This window comes from Sprattus sprattus, assembly GCF_963457725.1.
Source record: "Sprattus sprattus genome assembly, chromosome: 1".
In the NCBI taxonomy this organism is placed as follows: domain Eukaryota; kingdom Metazoa; phylum Chordata; class Actinopteri; order Clupeiformes; family Clupeidae; genus Sprattus; species Sprattus sprattus.
Window position 1 is genome coordinate 453,292 of NC_137920.1, and position 27,500 is coordinate 480,791.

The 27,500-nt window shown below is 43.4% G+C and overlaps 2 protein-coding genes across 2 annotated transcripts in view; both read left to right on the forward strand.

Moving 5' to 3' along the window:
• Window positions 1-409, forward strand: part of LOC308368150 (uncharacterized protein) — a gene marked incomplete at both ends in the record, with an annotated part of 41,120 nt that extends 40,711 nt beyond the window's left edge. The window contains one exon of the mRNA XM_080842242.1: window positions 157-409. Within this exon, the coding sequence (XP_080698368.1) occupies window positions 157-409 (253 nt within the window). The remainder of the gene's footprint in view (window positions 1-156) is intronic.
• A 2,039-nt stretch (window positions 410-2,448) lies between these two features.
• Window positions 2,449-27,312, forward strand: LOC308368235 (NLR family CARD domain-containing protein 3-like; the record flags this gene model as incomplete). The annotated part of the gene is made up of 11 exons (XM_080842364.1): window positions 2,449-2,494; window positions 2,768-3,028; window positions 9,882-11,487; window positions 17,472-17,648; window positions 19,825-20,001; window positions 22,159-22,332; window positions 23,078-23,251; window positions 23,393-23,566; window positions 23,699-23,872; window positions 23,984-23,987; window positions 27,106-27,312. 11 exons carry the CDS (start codon window positions 2,449-2,451, stop codon window positions 27,310-27,312), a joined length of 3,174 nt encoding a protein of 1,057 aa, XP_080698490.1.
• Between the last annotated feature and the right edge of the window lie 188 nt (window positions 27,313-27,500).

The window sequence follows — 27,500 nt, forward strand, 5'->3', positions numbered from 1 at the left end:
CGACGAATTAGGCTAGACTCTATACACACGAAAAAAACTGAATTTTACTCGTGACAGTAGTCAGGAGTAGTGGACAAGCCCCCAATCAATATCTGAGGAGGGGATTCGGTGAAATCTCGAGCTCAGTACGCTGGACAGCTTCCCCTGATGCTGCAGTGCACTCAGCGAGGTCAAGCACCTCTTGGGATCCTGGGTGGAAGACATGCCCTGGTGTCACAGGAAGGCTGCGCAGCTCCTGCTTCATGGCTTCCGGCAGGGAGGTTTGTGCCAGCCAAACCTGTCTGCGGCACTGTACCACAGAGGCCATAGCGTCACCCACGTCACGCGTCAGCTCAACTGGGTTACCGGCTGTCGCCAGCTGGCGGCAGCCCACATTAAACTGGGGGCGCTGAAACGACTTACCCCATGATGACCTCCGCTGTATACAAGGTCGTGGGTCAGGGCGGGAAACACCCTCCCAAACACCTCCAACAGGAGCTGGGGTAGGGTCGAAGGCCCAGGACCTTGGCAGCACTCAGCACCCCTGGCAACAGGGAGCAAACCGGGTCGTCAGCTGGCTCTGCAGAGCCGGAATGCAGACCTCCCGAGGCTGCCCCGATCTGTGGTGTCGTCCAATGCCGTGTGGGGGGCGTAGAGGGATAACATGTCTACATCGCCCCGGTCCTACTCCTCACCGTAGCTCTCAGGCCTCGATGAGAGGGGACCTTCCTGGCCAGGGGGCATGGAGGCAGATGATGGAGCTTGGCCTTCCAGCCTGTCCATCCTCCGCGACAGAGCCTGGAAAGCCGAGAGGATCTGGCGCGACTCCGTGCTACCGCTCTCCGCCACCGTAGCTGAGGCAGGGCACTAAGTAGGTCTGGGTGCCTCATCCTGGGCAGGCCCGTGGGGGGAGTCCCGCCGTAGGTCACGCGAACGCTTGTGCGTGCGCTTATGCCCATGCCTGCTTGAGAGGGACAGCTGGTCAGGGAAGTGCCGCCTCCCTCTCCCCTGGTTGGCCGGCACTGTCGCTCCTCCCCGCACTGCAGGGGTTGTCAACGTCCTCCAGCATGTGGGCAGCTCCAAGGTACGTGGGGCACTCCCTGTGCCCATCTCTGGAACCCATGGAGGCCCTGTAGATCCTGCAATAGTGGGAAGCCATCAGAAGCCTAGGCTGATGTCCAGAGTCGTCCTCCAGCAATCTACCCAGGTGTTATGGTGGCCCGCACTAGCGCACGAATGCGCTTAGCAGGCGCACACTAGCCCCTCCAGCTGCAAACAGGGGTATAGGGTATGCCAGAGGACCACAGTGGTGGCCCACACTGGCGCACAAATGCGCTTAGTAGGCGCACACTAGCCCCACCAGCTGCAAACAGGAGTATAGGGCGTGGCAGATACGGCTATTGCAGAGGAGAACTGTTGTAGTCCTAAGCAGGACGCAAAGGCCCCTAATAAAAACACAGGAAAAACACAGCACAGGAAAATGATGGCCCGCACCAGTGCACAAATGCACTAGCCCCACCTGCTGGGAACAGGTATCATTATTATTTTTTTTACTTTTATGATGACAAGCTCTGCCTTCCCTGACTGCACGTTTGTGGTTCGTTGGTGTTGTGGTATTTGTCAGGGGACTACTGGCTACTTTTCTAGCTCTGTTGAGTTGATAAGGCCTTCTTCAGATAGACTTTTCAATTTCTTTTTTTTTTTTTTTACTTTTCAAAGTTACATCGCAGTGCAGACCAGCCATGGGATTGTAGGACGTAACACCTACTAAACTAACATTCTGTGGCAACTTGTTCAGAATAGGTTGATGGCTATAATTTGCTTTTGAATATGTATGCTATATTGTTAGTTGGACAATATTTATCTAACATATAGGTGTTACTTTAAAACTTAATTTAGATTTAGATTGTTTTTTTGTAGGCCTAATGCAATGCTTCTTATGAGGTTAAATTCATCTGAAGTATATTTTAATAGGGAATTCTTGAATGTGATACATTTTGGTCATTAAAAAGTTAATTCAATAATGTTTTTCTATAGTTTGTAAGAGAAGAAACGGGTTACCTGTCGGGAACACCTACATCAACGCCAGTCAGCCAGCCACCCCGCATTACCAAACAAATACCAAAAACCCCAAAATCTAAAAAACTGGGCTTCAGACAGCGTATGTTGTATCATGAAGGAGGGCTACGGATCTCGGGTACAACATATGGCGCGAGGTGCGGCTGTCACCAGCCAATTGGGCAAAATTGTTTGATTTTTTGTTTAGTCCATTCTAACAGTGATTCACAATGATATCAAAATCAAAGGTTGTTTTTGTCAAACAATGTCAGAGCAGGTCTGAAATGCCAGGTTTAATTTTGGCTGGTAAAAAATATGATTAGCTGGTCATTTTTTTCATCTGGTAAGCAAAAAGGTTAATTTTGAGCCCTGATTACACCTCTTTTATTCCACTCCATCAGGGTGGATGATATGACGCACTCAACTGGGGAAGACCAAGAAAACAAGATGATAGCTGGTAAGATGACAGATTATCACTCATTACTCAAATTGTTTACAAATATACGCTATAAACCAATTAAGAAGAAAATCTATGGCAATTTATTGGAATACTTTTACAGACAGATTGCTCTAGGGAATTTCTAGGGAATTAAAAAAAAGTATTGATTCCACACGTTTTTGAAACATTTATAAATATGTATACAAACATATGCGATAAACCAATTAAGATAAAAATGTATAGCAAAATACTTTTACAATTTTCTGACTCTGATGTGCATTTGTGCAATAGGCAGAATGTCTCCAATCCCCCAACTAATGCGGAACACACTGGATGATCTGTCTAAAGCCGAGCTCAGGAGGTTCAAGACTAATCTCAGGGAAATATCTAAAATACCATGGGGGAAGCTGGAGGAGGCTGTCACTGATGAAATTGTGGAACAAATGATTCAAAGGTACTGTTTGGAAGACTCTCCCAAGATCATGTTGACCATCCTATCGACCATGGGCCAGAACCAGCTGGCCACAGACTTGAAGAGTAAACTAGGAAAAGGTAAATATTTAACAGAATGGACACATGGGACCTCATTTGCGAACACAGTTAGGGTAAAGTTAAGAAGGAATTTCTTCTTAACTCCACCTACGAAGATTCCGGGACAATTCTGCGATTCCAGAAAGTTTTCTTTTCATTCTTAGCTAGGGACAGGATTTAACATGTCAAACACTAAGGCGTATTTTTGACTCTGTTAGTTAGACTGCCGTGCCTGATATTTTTGTATATTATTATATTATATATTAACTTGAAACAATGAGGCAAAAGTGGCATTTATGATTATATTCTAGAAGACATTAGCCATAAAACAATTAGAGTAAAAGGGATGTAGTAAAACAAGTTGTTTATTAAAATGAAATCAAAACATAATCTTACAAAAAACAAGTTTCAGAGGTGCTCAGACTTTGTAAAAAAAAAAACACATTGTAAATATTTTGGAAGTTTTCTTTTTTACTCTGAACCTTGTAAACATAGGTATTATCTCCACATTTTAGCATTCAGAAAGTGAGAGTGGTTTCTATACAAATTATAAATAATTTAGAAAGTGACACTGTCTTCAGCTAAACCACAATGAATATTAATGAGTTAGGTCTGAATGTACCTGCAATTGCCACTCCCCATTGTCTCGTCATACAATTGCTTGTGAACATGGATGACGTTCTTTACGGGTGCGTAATTAGTTCACGGGAGCCTAAAATTAAATTCTGCGCAAACAACAAACTCCAAACAACAATGTAGCCTAATAAAATTAACTCTGAGCATGATGTGTTTTTTACTGTAGAATAGTCTTAGCGACTTGAAGTAATTAATATGTTTTAAAATCAACAGCATTCATTACAAGAGCTAGTCAAACAAATACCACTACTCAACACAAATATCCTGCGATCCTGGTAGCGAAGCTCAAATTGGATACGTTTTCCCTCATCGTGTTCAGCTGTATGTATGAGGTAAACTTGTTTACAGGTGAAACAGGGTATTTTCAAAGAAGTTGTGGCGACGTCACAACCCAACAGCGAACGCCGATTTACATTTATCTTTTATTGAATAGCCGTAATTTGCTAATGGGTGTGCAATTACTGCTTGCATTCACACTCAGAGAGATACATTTGCAAGACTTCAGCTCTATTCTCCTTAAGAAGTGGTCATGTATGTCTTAGTTTTAAAACGCATATTGTTTATTTGACAAAAAGGAGAAAATTCAAGGTTTCTCGCGGTGTTATTTCTGGTCTGTAGGACAAAAACTTGGGGAGCTTTTAAATGCAGTTGCTAAAAATACCACCAACTGCCCCACGGGGCGGCTCTGTGGAAGCTTTAAGAACGCTAATAGCAGGCGTAAATTGGCCAGATTCTCAAGGGATGAATTTGTGAGAAATTGTTGGTGGTTGCGTTCACGACAATTCTACAGACATCCTCAGGTTTAAATAATTATAATAATAATAAATACGAGAATATTTGTATAATTAACAATCTTTGGATTTAAACGATAATAATATTAATAACAATAATCATAACAATGGGCCTCATTCTCGACAGCAGTTGGGAAGACTTTCCGAAGGATTTCAGAAGGAACTCCACTTCGGAAACATTTATGAAAACATTTGCATTCTCGTTAGTTTTTTCTTCTGTGCTTTCTTCTGAACTTCAGACAACTTTCAGAACACGAAATAGCAGTCGTAACTCTACCGGAATCTTCTCAAATGGGATTCCACGGGCCATCTTGTGGTTATTTGAGGAATCGCGTTGAGGAAGGACATTTGAAAAAACTCCGTATTACAGTAAAAGGGTTAACGGTTGAATTTGTGAGAACCTGTTGGTGATTGCGTTCACGACAGCTCTACAGACATCCTCGGATTAAAATAATTATGATAATAATAAATACGAGAATATTTGTATCATTAACAATTACGTTTCACATTTATAGTCATAATTATACGAGGTAGTGTTTATTGTTACACTAGGTCTATATGGCTCGTAGCTTGACTGTTCTCTCCCTTGTACGTCACTTTGGACAAAGGCCGCGTCTGCTAAGAGACTGATTGTGAATGACATGAACACTGCAAATGTAAGTGAATCAATAAATAAACACTAAGCTCAATCTCTAAGATCTAAGGTAAGAATTTATTGCAATTTATACTACTACTGGTGGCCAGTCTTCATTCCTATGGTGGCCATTTCGAAGAACAGGACGGACTTCGATTTATACTCGTACTTGGAACCGGTCTTCACACCTATGGTGCCTATTTTTCGATTTAAAAAAAAAAGTGACTACTTAAATGTGTTTTACGGACTTCGGACGTTCAACGTTATACAATATCTCCACCTTATTAATTAACACCTGTTACGGGGTGGATTCGGGAGATTGCGACAGCACACGTTTCTAAAATTGCGTCTCCTAATAAGGAGCTGGCAGGGCGTGTATGTATGCAAATCCACTTTCACGAGAACGCGCATCAATCTAAGAAGCTAATCGGAAGGAACCCAGCTGAGAAGACTTCGGCTGCTTATGAACACATTTTCAAGCGTGCGGGAATGCAGCGGAAGCGTTTCTCTTACGTTGTTTTTGCGAAGTCGTGTAAGAAACATTTCTGAAGAATTGCAGAAAAAGGTCGAGAATGAGGCCCAATAATCTTAATAATAATTAATACGAGACATTTTGTATCATTAACAATTAAGTTTCACATTTATGGTCACGAGGCATGGTGATGTCCTTAAATAAAAAGGTTTTATCACGGAAAACGATCATTTCTAAAAACTTGGCCAAAGTGGAGATTTCTGAAAACTCAGTTTTTGTGTTTGCGAGTGCACTGGGAGCAGAGTTTTATGTTCTTAAGCGTAAAAGACCCAGGATGGGACCCAGGATGTCATCTGCAAACTTCAGGATGATATTGGAACTGTGTGTTGCCACACAGTCCTGTGTGTACAGTGAGTACAGGAGGGGACTGAGTACGCAGCCCTGTAGGGCCCCGGTACTCAGGGTCAGTGAAGAGGAGATGTGGTTGCCCATTCTCACCACCGGGGATCTACTCATCAGAAAGTCCAGGATCGAGTTGCACAGGGGTGTTTTAAGACCCAGGCTCCTAATTTAGGTATGAGCTTGGCAGACACAATAGTGCTGAATGCTGAGCTGTAATCCATAAACAGCATCCTCACATATGTGTTGCCCTTTTCCAGGTGGGAGAGGGTGGTGTGGGTTGTTAGGGTAATGGCATCATCTGTAGATCTGTTTGAGCGGTATGCAAACTGAAAGAGGTCCAGGGTGTTCGGAAGGGTAGATGTGGGTTCTGAGCAGCCACTCGAAGCACTTCATGTTAGTGGAGGTCAGTGCTACAGGGCGGCAGTTATTTAAACAGGTGACTGAAGTTTTCTTTGGTATGGGGATGATGGTGGCCTGCTTGAAGCAGGTGTGGACTTCGGACAGATGTAGTGAGAGATTAAATTTGGAGGTGAATACCTCCGCTAACTGGTCAGCGCACTCCATGAGGACAAGGCCTGGAACTCCATCGGGGCCCAGATGACATCTGGGGTTTCACCCTTTGGAGTTCTCGCGTCAGCCACAGTCAGGGACAGGAGCAGTTGTCTCTGCCCTCGGACTCGCGGAAGGAATGGTGTTGGTTGCCTCCAACCTTTTGTAAAAAGTGTTGAGGTCGTCAGGTAGAGAGATGGCAGGCTGATCATCACTGCTATTTTAGCCTCTGGTGAGCAGTGTGCTGAAAAGTGCAGCAGCATCTGAGCCCAAGCAAGAGTTAACCATCAAGCATACCCCTCTACCCCTGCTTTTACCTGACTCGGAGGTTCTGCCAAAAAAGAGAGACGGCCAAGTCAGGCACAACAGGATCCAGCCAGGTTTCGGAGAACCAGTTCACAACAGTTTGCAATGTCTTGCTGGAAGTTCGTCCATGGGTGTATCTTGCCCAGGGATTGAACATTCGCAAGTAGAATGCTTGGCAGTGGGGATTGCAGTATCTCGTCCGAGATCTGCACAGGATACCGGCTCGCTTGCCTCTCTTCTTTGATGGTGAGCAGGTCTGCACGGATAATCTTTTCTGCAGACCTAACTGTCTGTTGGAGTCTATTCCTATCCAGTTTGGTGGCCGATCCAAACCAGACAGTGATGGAACTGCAGAGAAACAGACTCGATGACTGCAGTGTAGTGGGAGGGGGGGGGGGCTCCTCCTGAAGTCCACAGTCATCTCCACAGTTTTGAGCATGTTCAGCTCCAGGTTGTTGCAATTGCACCACAGGGCCAGCTGTTTAACTCCCTGCATATATGCAGACTCTTCTTCATTACGGATGTGGCTGTGAATACATAAATAAGCATTAAAACTCATTTGCTTGGATATAGCCATAGTGGAACAGAATGAACACATCTACATTCTGCAACATAACTCCACCTCTGCACCGGTGAAGTTACCTGGGCCGGTGCTGGCTTTCCACTTTGACATGATTTTGATCAGTCTTTGCTTTTGTGTTGCCTGTGGAATCTGTGGATTATACACACATGTCTTTAGTTGCATGCCCTTATAAGTATCTGGCTGAGCCTTTATGTATGCAAATTCAGGTGCACGAGAATCAGTACCGGTTCTTTCAACACGCACACTACGCACGTTGCTTAGGGCCCCGCAAATGTATTATTTAATAAAGGCCCCGTGGGAAAAAAAAAAAACGTGACAACGTAACTGTCCGCCGCGGACGTCAGATAGCCATGCGCATCATTGCATCATCAGTGTAGAAAGATGAAGCGGCGCTATCCCTCGGGGAATGAAACAAGGAAGAGGAAGGAACTTGAAAATGAACTGCGGGACCAGCAGTCAGGTAAAGCCTTTAACTCTCCTCTCCTGGTGGGAGAGAGGGAGGGACAGTCCGTGTTAGACCTACATCAACAGGGCGGTGAGCCCTTGGGGATCCCCGGTCTCTGTGTGCGTCTTGCTAGCTTCTATAATTTTAGTTGTAGCCTTGTATAGTTACAATTGCACTTAACAAAATGGAAAGTAATGGATACATATTGACTAAGATTGAAGTTTGTTTGCTTGGATAGCCCACAGGCAAATATAGACGCAGATACGATTTATTTCGTGAAATATTATGACAATAATAAACACTTATTAATAGAGTGAGATCATACCGAGAAATATCAAACTGTTGCTTGACGTATTGGTTTGATGTTTCGAGGTTAGTACGTTGTTTATTATGGCATTTTACTCTCCTTTCATTTTATAAAGACACGGTCATTGTAAATCAAAAACATGACCGTTTTGTTAAGCTCAAGTCTTCTCACGACTCAATTTGTTTGCCTAGCAACCACTTCAACAGAAAACGGACAATATGGATCTGCTAAATAAAATGGTTTTAATTCCAACACAAGTGATTCAGAGTTTGTAGTCTTTCTATAACAAATAGTTGCTTCTGAGAACCTTGGCATATTTTTTACTGGACCATTGAAGATTTGAAAGTTACAACCAATGTGTGTGTTTTCATGTTAGCATGGGAGCTGGTAAATTAACTGTTGATTGTAAATAGGCTGCCTTTTAAAGATTTTTAGGTCTTTGTGTTTTTTGTGAACATTTTGGGGGTTCAGTTAGGAGGGCCCCTTGGCAGAATTTTGCCTAGGGCCCTATGGAGGTCTGAACCGGCTCTGACGAGGATGCACGTTCAATTTAAGTATCAGTGCACAGCTTAGAACACTTTGGCGGCTTAAATCAATACAATTTTGTTTATATAGCACCAGAACAATACAATTGTCTCAAGGTGCTTATAAGAGCCCAGAGTGAAGATGAAGTTTGTAAGAAGATATTTAATAAGACACTTAAGAATATGTTCGAGAATGAGGTCCATTTTCTTTAGTGTCTTCTTAAATATTTTCTTACGGACTTCGAAAGACCAACCTAAGAAAAGCTCTCAGCCGGATACATGAATGTGTTCTTAAATCCGAGAGTCGGAACCTGTTCACTGATTCTAAAATTAAATGAGCGTTCTTGTGCAACTGAATTTTCATACAGAAATGCACTTGCAGCGCCTTATAAGGGCATGCAACTGAAGGGACGTGTGCACAATCCACAGACTCCACAGGCAATGAGAAAGCAACTTCAGACTAAAATCATGACAAAGTGGAAAGCGAGCACTGGTTCAGTAAACGCAGACCTTACTTCAACGGTGCAGAGGTTGAGGTACTGTTGCAAAATGAGGATTTTTCCATTTTATTTAACTATGGCTATATCAACGCTATTGAGTTTAGTGCTTATTTATTCATACACTTATAATTGCAGTTTTTGTGTAGTGTTTTAATTTTTTTATGACATCACGATGCCGATCATGACTATAAATGTGAAACGTAATTGTTTATAGGGATGAAAATGATAAGATTTTAACGATACTCTGCCTTATCGATTCGCTTCCTTATCAATTCTCTTACCGATTCTTATTGGTTAGGGGTGAAAAAAAAGAGCACAAACGGGTTTATTTACATTCATTTTCTAGTATATAATTTTCTATAATGCTGTACACACCATATACAGTATGTATACATACACATAATAAATAACCAAAAAAGTTTATACGTATTCCTCTTGAACTAAATATAAAATTGACATGCCTATGGGTATATGAGCTGAGCTGCCAATAATGGAACTAGCAGTGGCAAATACCATCAAGTCTGCAACCATGAATTGTATGGATCACCAAAACCCAGATGAGAAAATAAATAACTGATGAGAATATTTTTATGACTACCAGATTTGTCCCAGAAACCACTGTCTGTGGAGTGAAGAAGAAATTTTGCTAAACCTTGCTAAACATTTTTTTATTCAATGTTATATGATATTTCACCATGTTACATCTCACTTTCTTTCTTTTTAAGAATGTGATGCAGCACATAATGTTTTATCAAAGGCATCATTAAAACTGAAGCTTCGGAAGCACATGAAAAAAAGGTTTTCTATCCTACATAAAGAGTCTGGAGATTACAAAGTACAAGATATCTACACTGAGCTTTACATTGTAGAGGGCCGCACAGGTGGAGTCAACAATACACATGAAGTGTCTACAATTAACATGCGACAGATTGGAAAGGGATCAAGCTCTGAAGGTCCAAAAGTCATGTTGGATAAAATGTTCACAGACGGGTCTGCCACAAAAGTTTTGACTTTGGGAATTGCTGGTGTGGGGAAATCTGTTGCAGTGCAGAAGTTTGTCATGGACTGGGTTGAGGAAAAAACAAATCTAGACATAGAATTTGTTTTTCTTCTTCTCTTTCGGGAGTTAAACTTGAGGAAGACAAGAAACTACAGCCTTTTTGATCTTCTTCAGTTATTCTACCCTGATCTCAAAGATTTAAAAAACTTCGTCCAATTTAGTGGATGCAAAATTCTGTTTGTCTTTGATGGTTTGGATGAAAGCAGACTCAAGTTCGATTTTGAAGAGTGTATCTCTGAGCCTGAAGAAGAATCGTCTTTGGACATTCTCATAACAAGTCTCATTAAGGGTATGCTACTGCCCTCTGCACTCATCTGGGTCACAACCAGACCAGCATCAGCCAGTCTCATCCCATCTGAGTGTTTCAACTTGGTGACAGAGGTGCGAGGTTTCAATGACCCCCAGAAAGATGAATACTTTCAGAACAACATAAAGAATGAAGAGAAGGCCAAAATAGTCATTGAACATGTCAACAAGAATAGAAGCCTTCACATCATGTGTCACATACCAGTGTTCTGCCATATAGTAGCCAGCGTGTTCGAAGAAGTGCTGGAAAATCAGAGCAAAGAAGAACCAGCCAAAACTTTGACGGAAATGTACGCATGTTTCAGTGTTTTTCAGATAAGCAGAATCAATGACAAATATTTGACGGGGAAGAAGATCAGTGCGAAGAAAAAAGGCCAGCTCCTTGTTAAACTTGGGAAACTGGCATTCAAACATCTGGAGAAAGGCACTCTGATCTTCTATGAGAAAGACTTGAAAAAGTGTGATATTGATGTCAAATCTGGAGCTCTGAAGTCTGGAGTGTGCACACAGATCTTCAACGTGGAGAGTGCTACAACTGGAGAGAGCATTTTTAGCTTTATACACCTCAGTGTACAGGAATTCTTGGCAGCCCTTTATGTTCTTCATGAAGGAGTTCATGGGTCAAATCCCTTTCTAAAGACCTGGAATGAGAAGATCAGCTGGCTGACATACTCAAGGTTTGACCTTTACAGATTCGCTGTGGAAAAGGCCCTACAGAGCCAGAATGGACATTTGGATCTTTTTGTCCGTTTCCTCCTCGGCCTGGCTCCAATGTTGGAGCCCAAAATCCGATCCCCCCTGAATGTGGTGCTGCCACAGTTAGCTACCAGAGAAGAGAGCATCAAGAAAACAGTTCAATACATCAAAGAGAAGATCAGGGAGGATAATTCACAAGAAAGGACCATCAACCTCTTCCACTGTTTGAATGAGTTAGGGGACAACTCACTGGTTGAAGAGATCAACAGGTAATTAAGTACATTTTACAGTTGATGAAAAATAACAACTATCTTAACTACTAGAGTATGTTGCTAGAAACACTGATGTCATGGACATATTTCAGATAAATATGACAATACAATGTATTCTTTAATTGTTAATTAAGTAAGATTATTTAAAACTGTCTGCAAACTGAAATAAGAAATGTTTTATTGGTTTACCTACACATATACATGATTTCGAAAACACAGGATATGATGTTAAAACCCTACTCCCTAAGCCAGGCCGCATACCTAAACATTGGAAGACTTGAGCACTGTTATGTCGAGACAGCTGGACAGACACTTCACAGGGATTGTCAAATGGGGTCCTACTTTCACCAACGTTTCGCTGATTTAACCCCTCAACGTCTCCAGTAGGCTCAGCAGTGCATTCTGGCGTCCCAGAAGCACCCCCCTCTGCATCTGCATCTGTCCAGCCTACCTATTTCGGAGACCAGCTAGGGTCTTTCCTTTTCAGCCAAATTCACTGGCTACTCCGCTCTGCCAGCCTGGAGAGCTCCTTAATGGCCTGGCGTAAGACATGTCCACTGATGCCCAGGTCCTTCATCAGCCTCACAGTTGACGTTGCCACAAAGCCCTGACATCCAACTTCTGCTGGGCAGACCTTTGCTCTCCAGCCCTGCTGTTATGCCTCTGCTGCAAGATCAGAGTATCGCAGTTTCTTCCTTTCAAAGGTGTCCTGTACCGTATCCTCACAAGGGACTGTAAGCTCCACAAAGTGATGACGATCTCTGGTGGAACTGTGAGTCATTGGCCCACATCCACCAGCATCTGCCAGTCTCTGGCTGCCTCCAGTTCACCTAACCTTGCTCTTGGTGGAAATTTCCTCTGTACTTTCTCGAACGAATCGCGACTGGGTTGGCTGAGTTGGTTCTCTTGCTTTCCAGAGTTGCTGCCAGGCCCTTGAGTACCTGGTTGTGGCTCCAGGTGTACCGTCCTTGGGAGAGGCTCACTTTACACCCAACAAGGATGTGTCTGAGTGTAGCTGGTGTTAAACACCCCCTCCGCTCACGCTTTGGTCCAGCAAGGTAGCTTATCACCTAGCCCCAAGCCACTTCTTCCATGTTGCACTTGGCCCATGATGTCACTGTGGTGGAGAGCAGATTTTGCCTTCTGTACCGCGTTCTTTAAAGGCCACTTCCTTCCTGTTGCCAGGGCTGGGGCTGTAGCTCGGATAACAGTGTCTTTTGATTCTGACAGGGTCATCTCTAGTCTCACTTTGGTGCATTTGAATTCCTCAGTGAGGCAAGAGAGGGGCAGCTGGAGTAGCCCCTGACCATACAGGAATACACTACTTAGGCATCGCCCTAACCACTTTCTGAGACGAGAGCTGATCATCCTCTCCATCTGTTCAACTCTTGTGAGAGTGATGTCATTCATAGTTGGAGGCCACATAAGGCGAGGTAGCAGTCCGCAGGCAGCAGAGTTTCAGCTTGCCAGGCAGCATGGATTTGTCAATGACATCCAGGCCTTTGGTGAGTTCTTGCATGAGTTCATGTGCCTGCTTAGAGTCTTTGGGCCTGATTTACTAACAGGATTGCGGCCCATTTCTGGCGTAAAATAGCGGTCGTAAACATAAAACGGTATTTACTAAGGGGGCGCATTTGAGTAGAGTCGCATATTAACGCTTTGGGGGTGTGTACCTGCCAACAGGTGGGATGGCACAAAACGTGGATGGTAACGTGGGCGTAAAGCGCTATTTAATGGGAGGAGTGCGCCTAATGTTGTATTGCGTGGTATTTACTAAACTGCCTGGCGAGCGCACGTCCCTGATTTGCGGGCTAATTCTCCGCCTCATAAAAGCACGTCTTAACCAGGAAGCGCATTTCCATTGAGTCTGTAAACGTTGATATGGCAGCAGTTATAAGAGCAAGGCGAAGAAAGAAGACAGAGACAGCGCACAGAAATATTTTTTTCAACTCGTATAACACATTTTCAGTTAAGCGAACCACAAATCATTAGACGGTACAGGTTAACCAGCCACGCAATACTTCAATTACTGGACCAGATCAGAGAGACATCGAACCCTCCACCCAGCGATCACATTCCATTCCATCAGTTGTTAAAACTAATTTGCAAATATTGGCCTCCGGATAATTTCAACCAGTTATAGCATCTGAAGTTGGTATATCTCAGCCTTCACTCAGCCAAATATTCACCCAGGTGCTCGACGCATTGCTACGGCGCACTGGTCAATACATTTCCCCGCTGCCATAGCTGAAATTAGAGACATCAAACAGGACTTTTTTTGAAATCGCAAACTTTCCGAACGTAATCGGAACCATTGATTGCACCCACGTCCATATATATTGTAGTGAACCCATGTCCCGTGTAGAAATTATTAATCTCGCCATGTACACATCTATATTGTTATAATAAACAGTTAATGCATTAATGCTACCAATAGCATGTTCTTTATAATCGTGTTCTTTTAAACATCTCGCTGTAGGTGATGGCGGGCAGAACAACAATATAGCAGCGCACACATTGAATCAGGTTCAGTGATTGAGCGAACGTGAACCAATATCTCCACCTCGCTGAACCTTCATTTTCTCTTGCTAAATAAATACCACAGACAAAACACCGTGCGTTAATGTGCGACAGCAGTTTAAGCAGCGGTCGCAGTGTTAGTAAATCAGGCCCTATATAGGGCGGAGTAAACACAGATTGCCCAGCGCGATCTGGTTTGATAAATACCAAGGAAAATGCGCAAAAACACCGTGCGTTAATGTGCGAGCGCAGATAAAGCAGCGGTCTCATGTTAGTAAATCAGGCCCTTTGAGTTTTGAGTCATACCATCTTCCGAGACTTTTGATTGGCTTTTCAGCGACCGATGGGATAGGTACTTGGTCGATGAAGAACCTTTGTTCTACCAGTTTGCCTTTAACTATGGAGATGCTTCTTGATTTGGATGTTATGTTCTGTTATGTTCTGTCGCAGCTTCCCTAGGAGGTGCCTGGTAGATGGTACTGTGTTTGTCATGGTTGTCATGTCATCCATATAGGCTTTAATGGGTGGTAGTCGGGTTCCAGTCGTTAGCCGCTCACCGCCCACTTGGAGGCTCTTGAATTTCATAGCCATGGTGAAAGCCAATGGGGAGATGGTACATCCTGCCATTATGCCAATCTCCATGCGGTGCCATGTGGTGGTAAAGTCTGGCGTGGTGAAACAGAGCTGAAGAACTTGAAAATAGGACTTGACAAGGTGCTAAATGGTCTCGGGTATCCTGAAGAAGGATGCCCAGATGAAACTGTGGGGGACTAATTAGCGAGGTCAAGAAAAACAACATGGAGATCCCTATTCTCCTTCTTAGCAGACTGAATTTGGTGCCAAATCATACTGGTGTGTTCAAGGCAACCAGAGAACCTTGGGATGCCGGCTTTTTGGACTGATGAATCCACAAGGTTGTTTCTCCAGATAGCAGGACACCCTCTGAGCTATGACGCTGAAGAAAATCTTACCCTCTACATTGAGCAGACTGAAAGGGCGGAATCGGCTGATATCCGTGGACTCCTTCTCTTTCGGAATCAGAACTCTTACTGCCTTGCGCAATGCTTTAGGCACGATTCCCTTCTCCCAGGCCTCTCTCATTAGTCTCCACAGAAACCGAAGAACATCTGGAGCATTCTTATAGACTCGGTACGATTTGGCCCTGGGGCTGATGAAGCACTCGCCCTCTTCACTGCATGTTCCACCTCCTTCCATTTGGGAGGTTTGATGTCCATTTCATGTTCAGGTTCTTCGATTAGTGGAATGCCCGATGACATAGCTGACTGCTTGTGCCTCTGGTCATCCGCATACATTGTTTTCAAGTAGGTTTCCAAATCCTGCCTTGATGTTTTAAGGTTTCCTCCCTTCTCTTTGGTGAATAGTGTTTTCACCAACTTGAAGGGGTCCTTGAAGACCGTGATAATGCGCGTTCTTTCTTTCTTCTTTCTTTCTTTTTCAAGTTCTCGGCTCGTCTCAGAGTGGTGAGTCGGCTTCTGATGTTTCCCTGTAGGATGTTGATGCCCTCCTTCTCGGCATCAGAAGCTTTCCTCCACTGCTTCTTGAGTTGCCTACGCTCCCAAATGAGTTGATCAATCTCCTGCTGTCGTCTGGACTTGTTCTCTAGTGCTGGTTGCTTGGCTTGCTTGCTCCCTACTCCATACCGTTCTGTTCCCTATGAGTAGACGAGTCTTTCACTCTGTGACACTCATGCTTTGTAGGACACTGGTCAACTGAACAGTTAATTGTCTCCCATTGTTTCTTCTCTGAGGCTCCAGGTCATTTCACCTGGGGTTTGTTTCCACTGATCTTCCTCTCGATTGCTGGTTTTGGCTGGATGGGCTTCATACATTCCTTCACCTCCGCCACTGTGCTTGAGTTTCCTTCTTCAGGGGGGCTGATGTCCTGCGAACTTTGGTCAGGTTCCGGTCGCTGAACTTCATTCGACTGACTTGATTGACTTCTCAAGAAGTGCGATTCAATGCGAGGTCCCTGTTGTCCCTCCTTCAAGCATTTCTTTCTTCCTTAATGTATTTTCAGGCCCTTTGAAGATGTTACGTTCCTCCAGCCGCAGTGTCAGACCTGAAGCGTTTTCTCGGATGACGATGATGTGCATGTCTTCCTCGTAGTCTTTTACTTTCCTTTTACGTTTACGTTACGTTCCTAACCCAGAGTTATCCGTCTGTGAGTCTCCTTCTGCCCCACTTTCGCAGAATCTAGTGGTATTTCCTCTTGTGTTCTATTGGTAGCAATTTATGGTTGTCTCCAAAATACTAACTAGTATTGGATCCTGCTGACAGGTGGGGTCTATTTCCTCCTTTCAGCTGTCTTTCCAGCGGCCACATGGTCTTACGCTTTTTATGAATATCCTTTATTAAACTGATTGGACTAATAAGCAGAAATATCTTCATACAGTAGATTTTCCTTTGTTTTGCATTGTTTTAAAGTTTCCAGATGACAGTTTCTTTTTAACTTCTTCCATCATGCCAGTTTGCCGCCTTTAATCGCTTTGTCACAGCTAGGAATTAAACTAATTCCTGCACACAGGAAGAAGGCTGTTATCCTAAATGTGATTTATTTTATTCTCAAAAATGAACTTTTGCATCATGTGAAGCAGACACTTTGACTTCCCTACCGGTGTGTCCAGCCCCGACCTGAGCCAGCGTATGATTCCTAAATATTTGTTAGGACCCGGCCCAGCCCGTTGCCTTTTTCAGGTTCCTAGTACAGTGTGAAGTATATGTGGATCAGGTAACATAGGGGCATATTCATTTGAATGTTTTAATTCACATATTCAGAGCCAACCATACCAATGAAAATCTGTACATGTGTTTTGATGCTTTGGCAAAGGAGATGTTTATTTGGTAAAGATGAGAGAGGCTGATCTGAATATTTTAAATTGTTAAATAGTTTTTGACAAGCAATTTGAGCTTTTGTGTTGAATTGGCAACAGCCCTGCACAGTTCACAGCGGCAAAGCACATGGCCCACTTAAGCTGACAACTTTGCTATGTAAACACTATTCATGAACTTGGACAAGCTCACTGTTGCCATGGAAACATAGTTTATAAACTTGGACAAGCTCACTTTACAGTATATGATGACAGCTCCAATATGTTAGCGCCCACTACAATCTCCAGTGTGGATTTAATGTGTAGTGAAAAGTCCAACTCTAATATGTTAGTGCCCACTATCATCTCAAGAGTAGATTTAATGTGTTGTGAAAAGGCCAACTCCAATATGTTAGTAAAGTCCACTACAATCTCCAGAGTGGATTTAATGTGTAGTAAAAAAGCACTTGCTCATTCTTGTCATTTGGATTGGCATATTGTTCTGAAGTTCATTTTGGAACTAGAGAGTAAATTGTAAATTGAGAAATTAACTTTTTTTAATCAGAGTCCAACAGCAGGATTCTTAAGTGTCAGAAATATGATGAAAATAGTGTTTTTCTTATATTTTACCCAGACACAGAAACTCAGCAGATGAGGCGAAGAACCTGACTCCAGCCCAGTGTTCAGCATTGGCTTATCTGCTGCTGATGTTAGCTGAAGACTTTGATGAGTTTGATCTGAGGAAATACCTGAGATCAAACGAAGGGCTCTGCAGAATGCTTCCTGTAGTGAAAGTCTCTAGGAGAGTTGGGTGAGTACAGTTTAGGGTGGGTTCTGGGTGTAAAACCTTGTTAACAACAATGATACAACTTGGGACCATTTTGGAAATGTATTCTGACATACTGGTTGAGAGAGATTTACTAACTCATTTTACTAACGTTGCAACAGCAGCACAATCAGCGCTTTCTCCAAAACCGCAAATAGCGCACAGTATTTTGCATACTATTTATCAAACAAGTGGCTTGTTGCATCATCTGCGCCCATCAGTGTAAACGCCCCCGATAAAATAGGGAAGAAGGAGCCTGCGTTTCTCTGCCACCATGAGTTAAAATTAGAATTAGAGCTTTTGGTTGACGAGGTAACAGCAGACTAACCGGGGTAAATATAGAAACTTATATATATGTATCTGCAAATTGTTTTTTTTTTAGACCCCGTTTACACAGTGGGAAAACAAAGATATTTTCATGTGGTTTGGCCTTATATTTACACAAAAACAGAGGTTTTATCACGGAAAACGTTCATTTCTAAAAACTCCGGCCAAAGTGGAGATGTCTGAAAACTGTGTTTGCGTGTGCACTGGGACAAACAGAGTTTTAGTTTCTCAAACGTCACAGTATGCGACTTAAAATGCATCTTGTCATGTGAGCGTCCTATGTTTACAGTTAGTTTGCTTACTGATAATGGATGCTGTTAAGGTAGAGCTCATTTATACGTTAGGGCAAACGCAGGATTGCATTCTTTCAACCCTATAGCCTAACGGAATCTCAACCCTTTCCCAGTGTGTGACTATTGGCTTTAACAATGGCATCCCCCGCACTTCAACCAGTTGACAACTAGTTTTCCATTCCATCTGGTCTACCTGTTGTAGTAGCCCAGTTTAAATACACTTAAATATTTAGGAGGACTCATAGACAATTTAATGGATTAGCCTACTTATACAAACCTACAGGTTTGTCATATTTATGATCTCACTTGAGGGCGTATATGCTGGTTCATGTAAACAGAAACTTTTTTGAAAACGACCTTGTGTGTACAACGTTTATTTTTGAAAACGGAGGGGCAGAAATATTCGCTTCTGTAAATACCCGGCTATGTGTATGTGGTCTTAGTTTCAAACTGAATATATTTGATTTTGTCAGTAAAACAAAAAATTGTGGGGCTTTTAAATGCACACAATAACACCAGATGCCCCATGTTTGTCACGGAACCACACGGGAACCACGGCATGTTGGGGGAAAAGGGGTGTTTATTTTGCAAATGGATTGACAGCACAAACAAACAGGGATACCGAACGGCAATACAGGGGGCGTTCGTTCCTCGGGAATAGTCCAGCCCAGGAGGGGCGCAGGCTCACAGCACTGCCGAAAAGAAGGCACTCGGAAAACAAAACAAAGCGCCAAGCTCTGAGAGAAAAGAGGGAAACTTAAAAAAGCCAGGAGGGTAAACAAAACACGAGTCTAACTCGGACAGTACTAAACAAAACGTGACACAAACAGAACAGAGCATTAACTAGAAGAGAACAGGCGAAGATAGAAACTCCTACGGTTAGCAAGAAGAGTGGCACGTGTGGCAAGCTGTGATGTGCGACACCAAACAATAACCGACACCGAGTGTATTGTGAGTGGGGTATAAGAGGGGACTGTGACAGGTGATGACAATCAAGGCAGGGAAGACAATAAGACACAGGAGGACTAAACGAGGGGAACTAACAGGACACAATAAGACCCGGTGATAATTGGGAACAGGTGAGGGGTGGAGAAACAGACAACAACACGAGGGCACATGGCAAACACAAACAAACACAGGAAAGCACATGGTGAAAAGCAGGAAGTACAATGACTAGACAAGGGGAGGGCGTGAGGAGACAAGACACGAAGATACAAAGGTAAACAAACACAAATGAAGAAACACGTAACACGAGGGATACATACAAGGAAACAAGACAGTGAACGTGCAGGTTGAGAAGAGTGAGTGAGCTGAAGGGGGCGTGGCCGGAGCAAGGCTCCGCGGGGACCTGACAATGTTAGATGGGTAAATCCTCATTTTTAAACAGGCCAAATCAATGTCAATGCTAAATTGAATCGAATTAGTATACATATATTATAACATACATACATAATGTTTTTTGAACAGGCTAAATCAATGTCAGTGCTGAATACAATCAACTGAGTATACATATATTATAAATACATAATGTTTTTGAACAGGCTAAAGGAGTGTCACCTCTCCAAAGCAAGCTGTGAAATGATGGCATCAGTGCTGCAAGGGACACCTTCCCATCTGAGAGAGCTGGACATGGGTGATAATCCTCTCCTGCAGGACCAAGGAGTGGATCTGCTCTGTGAAGGACTAAGAGATCCACAGTGCAAGTTGGAGATACTAAGGTCAGCTATGTGGCATGTAAAAAACCAGCGGGAGGCTACCACTGATCAAAATGTTAGCTGCTGTTTCTTTCAATCCATCCAGAGGTTGCAAGCACATCGAATTAAATGGTGTTAATAATTCACATAATTAATTTAATTAGCAAGACCCTCTGTCTGCAGGTGTAGACCAATTAGCTGGAATAGAATACACCACTAAGCCTCTTTAAAAGGTACTACACTCAAAAGATAGGCTAGCCCATGAAGCCCATTTAAAACGAAAATTATGTATGTAACTACGGTTCTATGAATCAATCTATGAATCCATCATCCATTCCTACACAATGTTCTGACGATAGCCCGAGACTCGGGACGAGGACATCTCGCACTCGGCCTCATCAGGCGAGACGATTAGGGCAGCTATGATTGGGTCCAATCCGTCCCATACTCTGTAAACTCAGAGGCTGATGCTGCCATGGAAAGCACATCTTCCTCTGGCTCGGCCGTAGGAGCATGCCTGGAGACGCCTGGCATCTCTGCGCTGCTCCTGCCAAGGCAGGCCAGGCGGAGGGACCTCATAGAATCAACCTCCACTGTCCGTTGGCCCCTTCTAGAGGCAAATATGGGCCTTGCCTGCTTCCTAGAAGTGGAAGCCCAACGTCAGATCAGCAGAGCTTGGCTGCATCGCTTGGGCGGGGGTGAGCTGTTCAGGTGACTCCATGAGACCCAACAGCAGCTCCGCCCCAGCCAATCAACTGAGAGAGACAGTAGCAAGCCTCAGTAAGGGATAGTAGTCCCAATATAATGGGGACAATCAGAATAGGCAAGGTGCCGGGAGAGGGCAGCAGGAACCGCTGCCTTCACCGACAAATATTAACAGGCCAACAGTCACAAACCACACCTATGTTGGGAGCGGGGAGCGAGAGTCTACCTTCACCAGGAGAGGGGAATGGCCACACTCAATGGGTTAAACGGTTAATCGGTGCAGAATAGATGCCAGGAGAGGGAGGCAGGAACCGCTGCCTTCAGAGACAAAATATTTGCAGGCCAAACTACAAACCACACGCTGGGAGCGGGGAGCGGGAGCGAGAGCACTACCTCCACCAGGAGAGGGTGGCAGGAACCGCTGCCTTCACTGACAAAATATTTGCAGGCCAGACTACAAACCACACCGAGCAAGAGCACTACCTCCACCAGGAGAGGGTGGATGGCCACACACAATGAATTACACGGTGCAGAGCAGATGTCGGGAGAGGTAGGCAGGAACTGCTGCCCTTACCGACAAATATTGTCAGTGCACCGGAGGCGGGATGCGAGCCCGGGTCGCTGGCGACTTACCCACTGGGCTAATGAGGACCCTGATTACCAAAGGGCTATTGGTGTTGACCATACGCAAGTAATTCCCCTACGGAATTGTAACTGCGTTCCTATGAGCGTTGGAAAAAGGAGCGTAGCGCGTCCCTTGCCAGCAGTGTGGACCGACTACAACACCAGTAACGTAGTAATAGCAATAACATAATAATGAACGGTGGGAGAGGGGGCGGACATGTAGCCCAAGCAGTCCTCTGTTTGGTGTTTATTTCATGTCTGTTCTCCTCTATTTTTTTGACATCTTCCTCACCCAAGTCTTTAAGTCTCTTCCTCTTTTCTTCCGTGCTGGTTTCCCATTTTTTTTCTGAAAACTGGGCTGCCACCACCTCTTGCAGGTGGAGCGGAGCTCAGCTAACGACAGCGGTGCGCAATGTTAGCTCTGGCTAGTAAGCCGATTTGGTATTGCCAAATGGATAGTTATTACCACCAATTAACCACCACAGGTTAGGAGTGCAGGGAATTCACGCAATGGGGCAGGTAGACGCCGTCACAAGAGATTCAGTACACAAACAGATGTGCTGGAAATCTAATAATAACCAATCCAATGCAAGATTAGTCTTTTAATTAGTTATTAGTAATTAGTATATTAGTCTTCTGCAGATGGATCAGAAACACAAAGAGTGAACAGCAGTCACAGGCAGTGTCTGTTTATAGAGATAAGAAGAGCAGGGAGTATCACTCTGTTCCAGCAAACTACCATGAAACTAGTGTGAGTGTTAACATACTACAACAGAGCAGTGTGTGTGTGTGTGTTGCATAGGTAGAGGTGAGTGAGTGTAATAATCAGATGTGTCATTATGTTTCCCCAAGGCTGGAGGAGTGTTCCCTCACAAAGGAGAGCTGTGCTACTTTAGCATCAGCTGCCATATCAACCTCCTGCAGTTTGAAGCAGCTGGACCTGGGATACAATAATATTTTGGATTCCGGAGTTCAGCACCTCTCAGACCTCCTCAATAATCCCAACTGTGAACTGGAAACACTAAAGTGAGTGTTAACACCCAACAACAGAGCTGTGTGTATTGAATACCCATTGCAAACTATAGGCAATAGAGTATATTTTAACAAACTACAACAGAGCTGTGTGTTGAGTAGGTAGAGCTGTCTGTGTTGAGGTCTGTCAGTGTCTGTGTGTTGTGACAAAGCGAAAGTCTAAACAAATGACCCATTGTTGCCTTACATCCTGAAATTAAAACATATCACATCAGACTTTTCCCACTGTTATTTACACATTGCATCTTATAAATTTACAACATTTCTGGAATGAATTGAACATGACTAGATTAACTGGAATTGATACACAACCACACACCAGTCACATGCAGGAGGTAGCCTCTAAACCCTAAAAGTTTAGGATCCTGGAATTCATTAATTGGTTGAGGAGTATGAAGTGGATACTTCGTCTAACGGTTAGTAGCAAGCCAAGCTTCTGCTCCTTAGTGGGCTGCAATGGTAAGCTGACTTACCAGCTAATAACATCATTTCTAGCTAGCTTTCCATCAACAGTTATTGATAGCTAGCATACACTTGTATCAGCTGTCACATGCACAGGTGTCGTATTGACATGCATAAAATGGACCACCATTATCATGGGAAATTTTTGGTACTATTGTGTGTGTGTGTGTTGTATAGGTAGAGGTGTGTGTGTGTGTGTTTGTGTGTTGTGTGTGGGTGGTTGAGATTTGTGTGTGTTTGTGTATAATAATCAGATGTGTCATTATGTTTCTTCCAGGCTGTATAAATGCTCCCTCACAGAGAAGAGCTGTGCTTTTTTAGCATCAGCTGCCAGATCAACCTCCTGCAGTTTGAAGCAACTGGACCTGGGAGGCAATGATATTCATGATGCAGGAGTTCAGCATCTCTCAGACATCCTCAAGAATCCCCACTGGAAACTGGAGGACCTGCAGTGAGTGTTAACACAGTACAACAGAACTGTGTGTGTTTGTGTGTGTGTGTGTGTGTGTGTGTGTGTGTGTGTGTGTGTGTTGTATATGTAGTGGTGTGTGTGCGAGTTTAATAATCAGATGTGTCATTATGTTTCTCCCAGTCTGGAACGTTGTTCCCTCACAGAAGTGAGCTGTGCTGCTTTAGCATCAGCTTTCAGATCAACCACCTTCAGTTTGAAGCAGCTGGACCTGGGATACAATAAAATCCATGATGCAGGAGTTCTGCATCTCTCTGAGCTCCTCAAGAATCCCCACTGCAAACTGGAGATATTAGGGTGAGTGTTAGCACACAACAACAGAGCTGTGTGTGTGTGTGTTGAATCCCCTCTGCAAACTGGAGACACTAAAGTGAGTTAGAGGTGTGTGTGTGGGTGTGTAATAATCAGATGTGTCACTGTTTCTCCCAGGCTGTATAGTTGTTTACTCACAGAGAAGAGCTGTGCTGCTTTAGCGTCAGCTGCCAGATCAACTTCCTGCAGTTTGAAGCAGCTGGACCTGGGTCTCAATGTGATTCATGATAGAGGAGTTCATCATCTCTCAGACCTCCTCAAGAATCCCCACTGCAAACTGGAGACACTAGAGTGAGTGTTAACACACTACAACAGAGCTGTGTGTTGAAAAGTGGAGCCACTAGAATGAGTGTTAACACGCTACACCAGAGGTGTTTGTTTGTGTCACCTTTTGATGCTTAGTGAGGTAAGTCTGTGGCTCCCTTTGATGAATGAAGGATGATACGGCTCAACATATTAATAATAGTTTGTCATCTAGGGTGAAAGGTCGAACCCTCAGAAGGGAGAGTCCAGCAGCAGCAGCCTCCTCTAGCAGCAGGTAAAACAGCCCAAGCAAGGCCAAGGGAAAGTTTCATGTTCCAGGTGAAAAAGGGAGAAAGGTACACCCAAAATATAAGAGCCATCTGTCTACATGCTGATGGACACTGATCTTTACTGATGGAATAGTCATTCATGAACATTCAAACATGGATGATGGAGGAAGGAAACCAGATAAGGACGACACAGATTGAGCAAGAAGACGACCCCACACACAGTATCAGCAGCAGAGACTTTGCTCATGCGCTCTAAATTGTTCATTGGACTTTTAAGCAGGTTCATTTAGTAGACTTGGAGGTCTAAAAATTATGCACTGAATGATTGTTTCACACACTTAATGAACTGGCTCCCCTCTGTTTGTGTAAATAAAGGGTTCACCTCTCAACTTACTTCAGACTCCTTGTAGATGACCCTGTTTATCCAGTGTAAAATTGTATGTTTTTTGTATGTCAAATGTAGTACAAAGAACCTTTAATATTAGATACTAAGGGCCTGATTTACTTATATGCGAGCGCTGATTAATCTGCGTTCGCAAATTAACGCACAGGGTTTTTGCGCATTTTCCGTGGTATTTATCAAACCACATCTTCGTTGGGCACTGTTTGCTTACTCCACCCTTTAAAGGACCTGATTTACTAACATTGATTTGCGAACGCAGCTTAATTTGCGCCTTTGCCAGGCGCACATTAACGCACGGTGTTTCCCCGCATTTTCCGTGATATTTATCAAGCCAGATCCTGGGCAATCATTATTTAGCGCACCGTTAAAAGATGGGAGAAATTGCCTGCAAGTTACTGCCCACCATGGAGATTCGAGGAAGAAAAAACTAAGGTTCAGCGGAGAGGAGATAGATATATTGGTTCACGTTTGCTCAATCATTGAACCTGATTCAATGGGTTATATTGTTGTTTAAAAGAACACGATTATAAATAATATGCTATTGGTGGCATTAATGCATAAGCTGTCTATTATAACAATATAGGTGTGTACATGGCGAGATTAATACGTTCTGGGACATGGGTTCACTACAATATATCCCCACTGAAACAAATACATTTACCAAGTAGTCAGGCCTCTCCAAAATCACCGTTGCTCAATCATGAATAGATGGCACTATTCCGGAAGATAAAACTGTCATGGACAGACCACTACCACGTAAGTAATGGTCATGTTGGCATCACATATGACCTGGACATTCATTGAATATGTGTGCTTTCTGTTTCGGTAAACGTGTTCGTGGATTGAAGGTGGGACTGTTTGCATGTGGGTGCAAGCAATGGTTCCAATTACGTTCAGAAAGTTTGCGATTTCAAAAAAAGTCCTGTTTGATGTATCTAATTTCAGTTATGGCAGTGGGGAAATGTATTGACCAGCGCACCGTAGCAATGCGTCAAGTACATGGGTGAATATTTGGCTGAGTGAAGGCTGAGATATGACAACTGCTGATGCTATAACTGTTTGAAATGATCCGATTCCAAAATTTGTAATGTTGTCCTGAGTTTAACAACTGATGGAATGGAATGTGATCTCCTGTTGGAGGCTTCGATGTCTCTGATCTGGTTCAGAAGTATTGCGTGGCTGGTTAACCTGTACTGTCTAATGATTTGTGGATCGCTTAACTGAAAAAAGTGTTATACGAGTTGAAAAAAATATTTCTGTGCGCTGTCTCTGTATATATCATCGCCTTGCTCTTATAGCTGGTGCAATATCAACGTTTTCAGACTCAATGGAAAATGCGCTTCCTGGTTAAGATGTGCGTTTAGGAGGCGGAGAATTATCCTGCAAATTGAGACGTGCGCTCGACAGGCAGTTTTAGTAAATACCACGCAATACATCATTAGGCGCACTTACCTTCTCTCCTCCCATTAAATTGCGCTCCATGCCCACGTTCCACCCAGGTTTCCACCCACGTTCCCGTGCCGTCTGTTCACACCCACAGGCGTTAATATGCACTGCGCCCGCTTAGTAAATACCGTTTTATGTTTACGATCGCTATTTTACGCCAGAAATGGGCGCAATCCTGTTAGTAAATCAGGCCCTAAGAATTGTATTTCGTTAAAATGAAAGACTTTTATTTTGTTAATGTGACCTGTGACCCGGATGTTTAGAGATGTATAGGTTGCCTGCTGAAAAGTGAGTTCGTTTTCTATGGATGGTTTTAGGTTTGCTACTATACTAAAAGAGATGGCAAGCTCTTACGGTGTACTTTGGCTGTCTGATATGTTATCCTCTCACTTCTTATCTGTGAGGACTATTGTACATTTAGGTCTTGTTTGGAAATTCTACAAATGAATCATATATACATACATGTTAATATAAAAAGGTAATGTTCTTCATACAGTTTAATAAACGAAAACGTTTTTATAACATCAGTCTTCGAGCCATCATTTTGGTAGAGATAGCCATACAGCCCAGCAGGTTATCTGACGTATAAATTATTCTGTAGAAGGCCAACAAGATACCTCTGTTTTGCTTGTTCTAATATTTTTAATATATGATATGATATATATAATTACTTGGCCAGTTTGTATGCAACATCTTTACGTCTATTCGATATTTTTTTTTTTTTGTGCCACTTCAACTTCATAATTATTTTCTTTCAAACGTTAGTAGTTTTGTCTGTTTTCACTTTTTAACAGAAGAGCTAAAGTAAGGGCATCCTGTTCATTGGGACCAAACCCCTATCCAATTCCATTATAATAATATTATATACACCATGTAAGGTCCTTTAAGAAAATGATACATTTTGTTAGTGCTTTTCTTTCATTGATTTATATGTGCTTGAAGTAACTACAGTTACCATGATGCCTTTGTATGTTTCCCGCGGAAGTAGTTTGTTTTCATCGGGCAAGTTGGATTTTGTAGGAGGCAGGAATAAAACGCTTTAGAGAGGTTAAAAAAAGTCAGATATTCACAATAGACACTGGTAACAGCGAGAACTTGGACTCATCTTCATAGACAGTTTATCTGTGTGACTTGGTCCACAGTGTGTGATGAAGAGAAGCTTGGAGGAAGTTTGGTTCATCGTCACAGAGCTGGGAGCTGAAGCTAATAAGTTTGCCTTCACGACCTTCATCCTGTCCGTCAACCATCACGGACTACTGTCCAAAAGTCTGCTCTCGCAGTATGCAGTCAACAGGTTGCTATCTTTCTCTCATGCTCCCGTGCTCTCGACCTCTCCCGAATCCAGGTAGTGCTGGTTTCTTTAAAGCTCAGGGACACGCCCCCCAGGTGGTTGATCACTGGCACCTGGAAGAGAGAGTGAACACAGCCTGCACACAATATGCCGACAAAATGGGCAGAGCAGATGAACCCAAAGCGGTTCGTCACAGCCTCCATGACCTTCATCCTGTCTGTCAACCATCACAGACTACTGAAGTCG